The following is a 12241-nucleotide window of genomic DNA, read 5'->3' on the forward strand; positions in this document are numbered from 1 at the left end:
GGGTAGAAGCAGCTCCCTGGGGGAGCTCCACGGCTGTGGGCAGGTTCACCCCTATACCTGCTGCTCAGGGAAGACTGTTTACATAGCAACTCGCTCTGTAAAAGTAGGCTAGAAAATAATTTACTGAAGGCAAACAAATTAATTGTCTCAGAAGTTGTGGAACTTCTAGCATTTCTGACATTGATCTTCTGACGTTGGCTTTTTAAATTCACTGGATTTCAAATTGTATTTCTGACAAGAAAAGCAGGTTAGCCTGTGACTTGATGCAGATTCGACTGTAAGATCCAAGTTAGATTTCTATTTTACAGCTCTCTGAAGTGAAGGAAAGCTGCTCATACAAGGTTGAACTCAAGAATGGAGCTGGCTGAGTTAGCTGAAGGGTTTTATCTTGTGTCCAGTTTAAACACTTAATGAGTGAGAAGCTCACTTTGAATACATTGAATGTATTAAGGACTCCATTTTTTTCCTTTTTTTTTTTTTTTTAACCTCCTGCTTATTTGAGGGGGCATCTTGTGTCAACTTCTCCCTGGAAGTGTTCAAGGCCAGGTTATGTGGCACCCTGAGCAACCTGCTCTAGTGACCCCGTGGCAAGGGCTTGGAACTGGATGATCTTTAGGGCCCCTTCCAACCCAAACCAGGGTGTGAGTCTGTGAATTTGCGAGAACATTTGACATGTTCAGATAGATAAAATATAAATCTTAATCCCCAACTTTTGCTGACACAGGAACATCTAAGCACCAGATTAAAATGCCATGTTAAAGCATGGGTGTTCTGGGTGACCTCCAGTTGGTAATGACATTGAAGGAACAGTAGGTTGCTTGTGGGCCTGGGCTTAAAGATGTAACTGCTGGCATACTTCTGTTCATTGGTGATTGTCTGGGGCACTATTTAGTCATAGTGTCAAATGTTTTAAGGTAGATAAAATGTGGAGAAGAATCCATATTAACAAATAACAGGTTTTTTTGTTTTGTTTTGAGGTGTTTATACAGGTTCTCAGTGTTAGAATAGAGAATTCTGATTCGTTTCAAGCTGTTTCCCATCTCTTTCTGTCTTCTGTTGCTTACAGATTTTTAGGGGATTTCTGGAAGGGAAAATCAATTTTGCCCCTACATACAAATATGATCTGTTCTCTGATGACTATGACACCAGTGAAAAGTGTCGCACACCAGCGTGGACAGATCGGATCCTTTGGAGGAGAAGAAAATGGCCGTTTGACAGATCAGGTTTGAGGGTTTCCTTCAGTTGTTTAAAGTGCTCTTTAAGTGACTTAGAGGATCCATTTAGTGATGTTAACAGTGCCAGTGATGCTGAGCTCCTGTCCCTGGCTCATTAGGAGACAGAACACTTGTTAACAGACCTTCAGTAAATGCAGTGAGGCTGAACAAAGGGCCATGAATCAGATCCCAATTACTGTCATTTGAGGAGTGCAAAAGAAACTTGGGGTGGGGAGGGGGGTTCTGTAGGAGGCACTCAATTTGGATTTACTTCCTATGTTTTTACTTTCTACAAGTAGCACATCCTTTCAATCGCTGTATTTTTCCTCTTTTGTTTTCACTGCTGATTGTAGCTGAAGACCTGGATCTCCTGAATGCAAGTTTTCACAGTGACAGTAATGTCCCTTATACGTGGAATCCTGGCACTTTGTTGCACTACGGAAGAGCAGAGCTGAAAACATCTGATCACAGGTTCCAGTTTAATTTTATACATTACTTCCTAAGATTTAATCTTCATGCTGTGTATTTTGTTGCTCAGATACTCTGCTGACAGGATTTTCTTGTCTGTTTTTTCCAAGGCCTGTGGTTGCACTGATTGACATCGACATATTTGAAATTGAAGCAGAAGAGAGACAAAAAGTGTATAAGGAGGTGATTGCAATGCAAGGACCACCTGATGGTACTGTGATGGTCTCCATCAGAAGTTCTTCAGCAGAAGAAAACTATTTTGATGATAACTTGATTGATGATCTTCTTCAAAAATTTGCAAGCTATGGTGAAGTTATACTTATAAGGTTAAAAAAAACTTCTTACTTTTAATCTCTACTTAGAAAATCATGGAATGTTTTTGGTTGAAAGGGATCATCCAGTCACACTTGCTGCCATGGGGGACACCTTCCACTAGACCAGGTTGCTGTGACCTGGCCTCGGATGCTTCCAGGGATGGGGCAGCCACAGCTTCTCTGGGCAGCCTGTGCCAGGGCCTCCCCACCCTCACAGGAAAGAATTTCTTCCCGGTATCCCATCTTACCCTCTGGCAGTGGGAAGCCCTTCCCCCCCCCTTGTCCTATCTGGACTTGGAACTGTTGGAGCAAGTCCAAATGCATCTTCATTGTTCCCACCAATAATTTTCCTGAATACAGTTACTTCCTTAGATGATCTGTTTCGTTTTTAACATTTGTATTTGAACTTAAATGTCTCTAGAATTCATTTTACATACCTGTATGTGTCTCCGTTTTCAGACATGATTCTCCCAGGTACTCTTATTTTTGAGAATTTTCATATAAATTTTGTATTCTAGAATTAGGTTTAGTAGTTTCAAAGAACTGAAAAATGAGGATGTTTCGTTTTCACTAACCTGGCAATTGCACTATTAAGTGTTGTGGTATTTTGCTGATTATTGTTTCCAATTAATTTTGCAGGTTTGTGGAAGACAAGATGTGGGTAACATTTTTGGAAGGAAGCTCTGCTTTGAGTGTTATGAATTTGAATGGCATTGAGGTAATGTAAACATGACTGAACCTTCGTATAGCAAGAGAAAATCCAGGTTTTTTAAGTCTTCTTGTGTGGATTGGATTTTTTGTTTGTTCTGTTCCGTACTAGACTGTTGCATCTTTTCTTTCCTTTTTTTTTTTTTTTTTTTTTAATAGCCTCATACCAGTATGTTGAGTTTCAAAAGCCACATAAAAGGAGTATCAAACTTAATTTATTTTTAGGAGGAGTACTGTTAGACAAATTAAAGATCTCCTACTGAGGGGCATCTTCATCAAATGAGGAGTTTGGGGTGCTTTTTTATTATTTAAAAAGCAGAGTTTATTTTCTAGAATGAACCAGTTTAACATATTCATAGCCTGCAGTTATTAAAACTTAGCACTTCTCTACTGCAAACTCTTGAAAAATGTCAGAATTTCAGCTCGCATGGACTTCTATGGGGCCAGGATTTCATCTTTGTGAAAATTTAAACTTCTGACGTTCAAATTTTACTCGTCTGTGGCTGTTAGACTTGGAACGCCTGAGTTTACACATGGGTCCTTGGATCTGCTGAGGTGTCACTGGCGGCTCAGAAAGGAAGGGGGCTCAGGGTAGAATGTCAGTTTGCAGAATGAAGACCTGCTCTGTGCCATCCTCTAAAAATGACTTTATTCATGTTGTTTATGAGCAAGTCTGTTTTTCATTATGAAGAATAGTGTTTCTGTCAGAGTAAAGAAACCGGAAGCTTCCTGATGAATTGAAAAAGAGAACCGTAGGAGATGAGTTGTTAGTTTTTTCTACAAAACAAATATTAAATGGTGGTAATGAACAGTTTTAAATTACATAAATGTAGTTACTTACCAAAATGAAGTGAAAAGCAGAATGATTTTTGTTTAGTTGCAGGAATTCTGATAACCTTATTTGTGATATTTTCAGGAATTTTTTTTTTTTTCATTTTAAATCTAAAATGCTGAGCCTTAATATTCCCTGCTCTTAAAAACTTCTATTTTGTGCATACCTTTTTTGGCAATTCAGCTACAAGGAAGGATTATAAACATCAACTTGAAAAATCCAGATTGGATCAGAAGTTTGGAAGATGAAATGAATCTAGAGAAGATTAATATTGGGCTGCCTTCATCAACAAGCTCCACTTTACTTTGTGAAGATGCTGAGGTTACTGCAGACTATGATATGGAAGGTTTGTTTGAGATAAAGCACTCCTTATTTTGAAATGCTTACAGTCCTAAATAATGTGGTTAATTTAATGCGTATCTAAATACCTAACAAGTTTATGCCCATCTAAAACAGATTAGAAATCACATTATTTCCAACAGTATCTTGACAATCTGCTTCACTCTCATCTACATTTAAATATATTCTTAATTGACAGCTTACTCTTCAAAAGCACATCCACGTTGAGCCTTTTTTTTCAACACCATTCCACCTTTTGCAAGCAGAATTTATCAGAAATAGCAGATATCTTGCAATCCCCTGCCCAACCTTCTGGAGAACAAGTGAAGCTTTCCATATTGCAAACCAAGGAAATAACCTGTAAAGCTGATTGTTTCTTAGATTAATCAATTTCACAGTTGCCACACTGTTATAATTACGTTTACTATATATCTATCATATATATTATGCATTTGAAGTATTTTCAGCTGGTTTGAATACATATGCATTCTTCATGTATAATTTTGGGATGCAAGAATCATACTTTGGTTGCTGAGCTAATTCCTTGGAACTCTGGGGCTTTTTTTTCATGAAATCCCATGCCCAGAATCAGTTTTTACGTACTTCTCTTTTCTGGGGCTTGTTCTTCAGGAGACATCGATGACTACAGTGCTGAAGTGGAAGAAATCCTTCCTCAGCACCTACAGCCAGCGTCAAGTACAGGGCTTGGAACCTCGCCGAGCTCTTCCCCGCGTTCCAGCCCCTGCCAGTCCCCAACGCTGTCGGACGGACCCACGCTCCCGGTGAGACCCAGCCGAGCCCCAGGAAAAACTCCTGGACCACCTGTTTCCACACATGGTGTGTATTGCATGGCTCCCCTGCCTCTGGAACTGCCACACACAAGTTCTGTTGCAAAGTGTCTGTAGAATCCTGGTTCGCTCCAGTCGTACTCCCAGAATACAGACCCTTGCAACCCTTGCTCTTGTCAGCTCCAAGATATAAACTGTGATCAGCACATTTGTAAATTGGGACCACAATAAGAAACTTCTGTTTAAACACAGCCTTTTTTTTAAATGATGAAGTGAACCTGTGAACACAATGATGGTGTTTGGAATAGCTTCTAATTGAGTTTATTTTAACTGCCCAAATGCCTTGAGAATTCCGTTTGTAGCACTTTTTTCCAGAGAACGTAGTTCACAGATGGGGGTCAGAATCAAAATTTGAGATGCTGCAATTGGTAAGATTGTTCAGGATTTCATGAAAAAGCGTAAATTTATTAAACACACGAGACAAAAACTTTTTAGGAAATCTGCTTCTTTTCATCATTGGTTCATTCCTCGTTTTCCCTCTCTCAAAAACTTCTGGATTGTTGTTTCCAAGGCTGGGGACTTCCTGTCCTCTCCATGAGAAGAACTTGCTATTAGAAAAGCTTTGCTGGGATTAGAATGTCCCAAGAGATTAATTTTTGTGTTGTTGTCTGTCATATCCTTCAGCTGAATTCCAGACTGGTGCCCAGCAGAAGGAGCCTCCCCAGAGCCTGGAGCCAAAGCGTCCTCCACCTCCTCGCCCCGTCGCTCCTCCTGCACGTCCTGCTCCTCCACAACGGCCACCTCCACCCTCAGGTAATTTGGGGACCTTTTCAGGTACTCAGGAGTATTTGTTTTCAAGTCTGTGTGATGAACTTGAAAAGTGCAAACCCAAACTGCATATTACACTTGGGGCTCACTGTTTTTTAACTGAAATGTTTAATTGGTACATTTAAAAGCAATAACAGTATGAGAAATAATGGCATATTTACCATTTAAATATTGTTAGTTGGATAAGTTTATAAAAACTTATTTTCAGTTTTAAAAATGTGAAGTTTTACAGCAGATTTTACTCAACATTTTCACTTTTTATAGCATCTAATTTGAACTAAAATAGGAATGAACTTGTGCATTCATTGATTCATTGGTGTTCCTTTAATTTTGGCATCAGTCTATATGCATTTTATCATGTCCAAGTTTTTAATGTAGTCTTCATTTGTATCATCTGACGATGTGAACAATTGAGCACTAAGAGAAACGGGATATTCAGAAGCATTTGAGCAGCTTAGTTAATAACAAACTGACCCTTGTGATTTTTAACTTTCTTATTCTTTTTCTTCCCTCCTACTATATTGATATTTTTCATTATTGCTGCATTGATTTCTTAAATACTGTCAGGCGGTAGGAGTCCTGCACCTGCTAGAAAAGAATTTGGAGGTAATGCTTTTAATTGTTTTTGAATATGACTGCATAGCAAAACTGCTGTGGGGATCTGTTGTGACAATACTTAACGTGATGATTTCCAAAGGTATAAAAATGGGCAATTCTCCAAGTTACAGAATTGGATAATTCATGAATGTCAATATCATTTCTTTCTTCCCCCTCTGAGCTACGTTTGACTTTTCAGTGAAATAGTATTTCTCCAGAAGTTGGTGTTTTAAAGTCAGAGGTCTAAGTTGTTCCAGGCTTTTATTGCTTCGTCCTGGGTGAATACATTTAGCTATCTTTTCTAAAGTGCTTCTTCAAAGTAGTCTTTGTCCTTCTCTGTCATACGTTTTGCTGTCCTGCTTGGACTTAATTCAGCTCACCAATATGTGAGAGAGGGTGAGAATTGTTGGTGGCACTGAAGTACTTCCAGGCACTGCCCCTCAGTTGGTAGGAAAGAGGGTTTTTTGACAAAATGCTTCAAAAGTTTTGAGCAATCTCAGAAAATACATAAACTATTTTAATTTTACATAGTCTGTAACTATCAGCTAACTTTGGTGTCAGGCAAAAATGCACTTGACTCTTAGATACTGGTGAGACAAAGAGGTTTTCATGCCAAAAGTGTAATATTTCAAATGAGTTAAAATGCAGAAGCTTTAGAAAGCAGTTGATAGACGACACTCAGTATAGTTGATATTTAATTCAGTGTTCTTCAGTCCTGTGTAGTCTTCTGTGCACTGACAATCCTGTTTGCCTAGTTTGTCTCAATTGTGCAAAGACTAGTCATCTTCTTTTATCTTCTTTCCCAACATAGCTTTCCATAGAGTTGTAACTTGCATAAAACTTGCTTTTTATGCAATCATTTGAGACTGGAGTGTATTTTTTCATGTATTATTCCAACCTAAAGCTCTTCACTTTTTTTCTGCTCTTCATTTTCCACTCATGGTGTACATGTATATAAGTATGAATACTTTGCTTCTCAGGGGTATCTGAGCTCAGCTCTGAGCAACGTAGCACAGGGCTGGAACCAAAATAAATGTCCTTATGGGTTACTTTAGTGGGGAAAAGTCACCTGTTTCTCTTCCCTAGGAGGAGGGCTCCTAAAGCTCTGTGAAAATATCCCCGTACAGTGTGTAAGTGGATCAGACTTTGGGTTTAGACTTCCGTAGCACATGCAAAGGGACATTGATCATGTCTTTAAAATGTTCTGCCTTTTAAATATTACTTTTCCCCCTCACGTCTTTTGACCTTTTTTCCCCCAAGTGCTTCAGTCCCTTCAATGCCTATGGCACTTTTCCTAATGGCTTTGAAGATGAGAGGAGGATTTGGGCGTCTAAGTGTTTTAATTTGCTCATATTTTGTATCAGGAGCAACTCAGAATTCAGGTGAACAAGGCTCTGCACTCGTTGCAGGGCTTTACAAAGTGTAGACCTTTTGTATGCTGGTAAAAAAAAAATTTACTGAGGGTTCTATAAGCTCCAGTAAACAATTTAGTTAAAATTAAAATGTTGCGTTCTGTTTACACAAGATATTTTTAATACATTACAGATTAAATTTTCAGATAACATTAAAAACTATAAAGGCTGCTAATTTTCAGTTGAAGTTAATAAACTGGGACAGTAACATTTGTGGGTTTTTTTCCTTTAATACTAGTAGTCAGAGTTTTCCTGATTGTTGTGGTAAAGGTATTTATCATTGGTTTAAACTATTTTTCATTGTCTGTAAGATTAAAATATTCCTCTGCTACCCATTGTGATAGCATTATTGCAGCATGATAATTTTGCTTTATTACTGTTGAAGAGTATTATGAGTGAGTAAAATCTCAGGTATTTACCCTCTGTGCCATTTCTCTCCCATGTAGAGAATATTTTTAAACTTGCCCAAATCATCATGCCCAGAGATCTTGCTCTCCATCTGGTGCTCCAACGTATGAACCTGTGTCCCTGTGTCTCCCTTCCGCTGAAAGGAGCTGGCTTTAGTCATCATCCTGCATAAAACAAGAGCAGTGGAATGTTCTTGGGCAGTGCCCTGCCCCTGTGCAGCTTCACTGCTGCTCCTCTCAGAGAGACGTTCATGGTCAGAAACTTGCGATGGGAATTGGCAGAGCCTGGATCTCAGCCAGAAGAGATAACACATGCTAGAATTTAGCATCTTTGAAACAGGTGATCAGCCAAAGCAGAGCTCTGACATCTCTGGAGACAGTCCCATTTCAACCTCATGTGCAGCCTTCACTCTGCCCACTCTGTGACAGAACTCACAGATCACAGCTCCTGGGCAGATCCCACACATGGGCACATGGTGAGAAAGCAGGAGGCTGTGTCATAGCTAAGGGATGCCTTCAGTATTTCTCTCATGTCTGTGTCCTGCCATGTTTTTGCAGTATAGTTTTAGGAACCCAGTATATGCTTGATGATATTGCAGAAATAAAATAATTCATCATGGTTATGCATGTTTGAAAATCATCTTTCTCTCAATCTGAACTGTTAAACCAATTGATACAGCTGTCCCAGATGCACAGTGCTGCATGGAGGCAATTTAGTGATACAGTTCTGCAGGATACAATACATTCTACAAAGTGGGAAGCATTGCTTCCATCACATTGCTTATTCAGATGTACCGTGGCAGAAACAGACTACTCAGTGTTCTGAATGACAGGGATCAGGCTTAATGTTGCAGGGTGTAAGTGCCGTGCTCATTTATTCCCTCGTGTTTGAGTACAGGTCTGTGCTCTGCTTTATGAGAGGTTCAAGACGGGCATGTCAGATCACACTGGATAGCTAAAGGTTTGTGGAGAGTGAACATTTTGAAGAAATTAAATTCTCTTTCAGCTGCAATGTAAAATTAAAATAATAGATGTTACTAAACACGATTGTACTTGCTGATTTGTAATTCCTACCGGTCTGGTTCCCCATGCTGCTGCAGTTATTTCCTACAGGTGACTGTAATCTATCTAGACCAGAGTTAAAGTGTGTAAAGCTGTCTTGTGGCAGTGTTCTTTCTGGTTTTTCTTTCTCAATCTACTGCTTTTCTTATGCAATGTACAGCTTCTCTTCTTTCTCTGAAAAGGTCTTGGAGCTCCTCCCAGTCCTGGGGTAGCTAGGAGAGAAGTAGAAGGTAACATAACGATTTTTGTATTCTATAAATGGATTTCTAATTTCACTTGAGCAATATTATTACCCTTTTGATACTAAAGGTGGTTCCATGAAGGTCTTTGTCATGTAGGCTCTTTCTTCTTTTATTTAGCGTAGCTTTCACACAGCCAAGTTGCTTCCTGGTTTTCAATGATGGTGGGAATTGTTACAGAAGGCATGTGTGAAAAACTAAGTGAAAACTTAGAGTGCCCTAATCCAGAAGGCTTTTAAGGCTGACTCTCAGAGGAAGCTGTAGCTGACTGGTCATCAGAGTGACTCTTATACCTGTAACTAAATCAGGAATCTAGGGAGCCTGACTTTTCATAAAGAACTACATATTCTGAGGAGAGAAACTTCCATTTAAACCATTTGGTTTGTAATTTAATATGTTGCCTCTTTCTAAAGAGCACGATGTAGGTATTTTGATTCTGATAGCCAGCCGTGTGTAACACGGTTACGAGGAGCATTTCTCTTGCACCATTCTGGTTGGAGTACATGGGACTGCTGCTGGATGGGTCGTGCTTTAGCCATGCCAGCAGAGTCACAGGCTTGGGTTTCTTCCTCATCCTTCAGGAATGCATCCTTCACAGCAAATAGCAATACAAGTCCTAGTAGAGTCACTGGCAGGGTTTCCTCCTCTATGCTGCAATTAATTTTGGCCGCATTGTTGGTTCATTTTTCTAAATTGGCAAAATCACTCTATGCATAGAATATTTGAGGTTGGAAGGCATCTTTGGTGGTTATCCACTCCAGCTTCCTGCTCCAAGGAGGGTAAACTGGCACCAGAGCTGCATCACTGAGAACAGTACCCAGAAGCCCATTCTGACTGATTCCAGGGCAGTCTAATAGTTGGGAGCCAATTTGATAAACGGTGTGATGCACCACAGAGTTCCTTCAACGTACTGTCACTGACATGGTGACTTTGCCTTCCTGGGAAATAAGCAGCAGAGGCACAAGCCAGAATCCCGAACCTCTCTGCCTGTTAGAAATTGTGCACTTGTCTGAGCTAAAGGTAATTTTTTCATCTCTTGCGCTTACCAATTTGAATATTGCATCTGAGGTTGTCATCAGCATGGCCATGGGTGAAGCTGGTGCTCTAACAGATTTATCCCATGAATGCAGAGAGTGGGGTCAGGAAGTGTTAGATCAGTTCCCTTTGTTTTAACCACTGCTGGTAGAACATCTACAGAATACACCACAAAACAAAACAACTTTCAGCATAACTGAGAGCACAGGGTACCTGTACCAAACGGGTGTCTTTAGCTTGCAACAAATAGGATGTGATTTGAATAATTTGTAATAAAAAGGGTCAGATGACTTCATGTGTGCCATGGGATAAGAGTGTGTTAGTGACAGCTGGTGGGTATGTAATAACTTTTGAAAAAATGACTGGTATCTCCTTGCTTCCATTCTCAGTAGTAGTAATGTGACATCGCCATCTAATACCCATTTGTGGCTTATCTAACACAGATAATCTACTTTTTTTTCCATGCTTCAAAGCACAAAAAAGCCCTGGAACACAAAGAAAAGATAACTTAGGTAATAGATACATGCTTTCTACTAATTATGATACAGACAGAAGTTGATTTTGAAATAAGTGCTAAGTCAGTAATCTCTACTATCTGTTACAGCTCGTAATCAGCCTCCACATTCAGTGAGTACAACCAGACCGGTAAGTATTGCTTTCAAGTAATCTTCCTGCTAAGTGTCTGCTCTTTATTACATCAAGTTGTCTGTAAGTCATAACAGACATTAGAAATCTGCTAAATTGGCTGGAGGGTTTACAGCTTCTATGAGTTAATTATCTCAGCAATTCCTGTCTATTCCTGTCTACGGGGGTAAAAAAGCAGCGCATATATATGTGTGTATGTGTGTGTGTATATATACACACACACACACACACACACACACACACTGGATGTAACTTGATTGTTTTGCACTCTGCAATCACATAATAGGCTCCCAGATACACATTTGACATCTCCTTTCAAATAACTGCGAAGTTACTCTTTGTATTGTACATTCTTACTGGTTGGTGTGATAAAATGCATTCTCTTCTGTGCTGGAACGTAATTTGTGATAGTAGTTAATTGCTTACAGGCCAGATGGATTACATAAGTGCTTGACATCTTATGATTACTTGGTGTGTTACGGAATTTTGTACCGTGTGTTAAAGATTAATTCTCATAAAGGTCTTCGTGTAAAAATGAAACATTCAACTGTTTCAACATATATTAGTTCTGCATTTCATTCCTTTATTTGTGGAACTGAACTGAAGGAAGGGAATGAAGGAATTTATGGGCATTCAAATGCTTCACTCCATGCAGGGAATCAAGAGATGGAAGATACCTGCCTAATTTTTCTTAACAGTAGCAAGTAGGAGCCTTGTGAGAGGGAAGAGGAAAGTGTTTTAATAGGTACAGGTCTTCTTAAAGAATTACGGAGAAATGGGATTGTTTGGTGATAATTTTTTGACTTTGCAGCGTATTGCAGTATTGGAACTGCTGGAAACTACTGTTGAAAGTCTCCATTGAAATAAATTTTACTGATTGATTTGTCTTAAAGAGATTGATTCTCACAGTGAACAATTCATGATCTTGGCTCTTTTTTTATTTTCCCGGAAGTGTAAAATGGCCACCTCTAAAATTTGGATGAAGAAGAACTGGTGGATATATATAGGAAAGAATGTATTCATTCATCATGTGTGCTTCCCTTTTTTTCCATTTTTTTTCTCCTCATAATCTGGAGCTAGCACAGGATTTGCCATTTTTAAATCAGAAGAAAATCGGATGTACAGAAGAGTCTTCACCAGTGTCTTGGAACTGGCATAAGAGCAACATTTTTTTGTCCATATTATGAAAACAGAAAGTACAAAACAAACCAAAAAAGGCTCCAAAAACCCCAAACATAATAGAAGGCCTGAAAAAACATCTAAGATGCCTTAGCTCAACCCTTGTTTGGATTTCCTATCTAACATTCCAGGACTTGAAGGGAGCTACAAGAGAGATGGAGAAAGAGGAACTGT

General features: G+C 39.3%; 1 protein-coding gene across 1 annotated transcript in view; it reads left to right on the plus strand.

Moving 5' to 3' along the window:
• SYNJ1 (synaptojanin 1) overlaps window positions 1-12241 on the plus strand; it is a 38756-nt gene that overhangs the window by 20627 nt on the left and 5888 nt on the right. Inside the window, 11 exon segments of the mRNA XM_032094381.1 lie at window positions 1067-1223; window positions 1568-1685; window positions 1793-2008; window positions 2636-2714; window positions 3720-3882; window positions 4506-4712; window positions 5348-5476; window positions 6059-6097; window positions 9152-9199; window positions 10717-10755; window positions 10848-10888. Coding sequence (XP_031950272.1) covers window positions 1067-1223; window positions 1568-1685; window positions 1793-2008; window positions 2636-2714; window positions 3720-3882; window positions 4506-4712; window positions 5348-5476; window positions 6059-6097; window positions 9152-9199; window positions 10717-10755; window positions 10848-10888 — 1236 coding nt within the window.

The sequence above is a fragment of the Corvus moneduloides genome, chromosome 2 (assembly GCF_009650955.1).
Source record: "Corvus moneduloides isolate bCorMon1 chromosome 2, bCorMon1.pri, whole genome shotgun sequence".
In the NCBI taxonomy this organism is placed as follows: domain Eukaryota; kingdom Metazoa; phylum Chordata; class Aves; order Passeriformes; family Corvidae; genus Corvus; species Corvus moneduloides.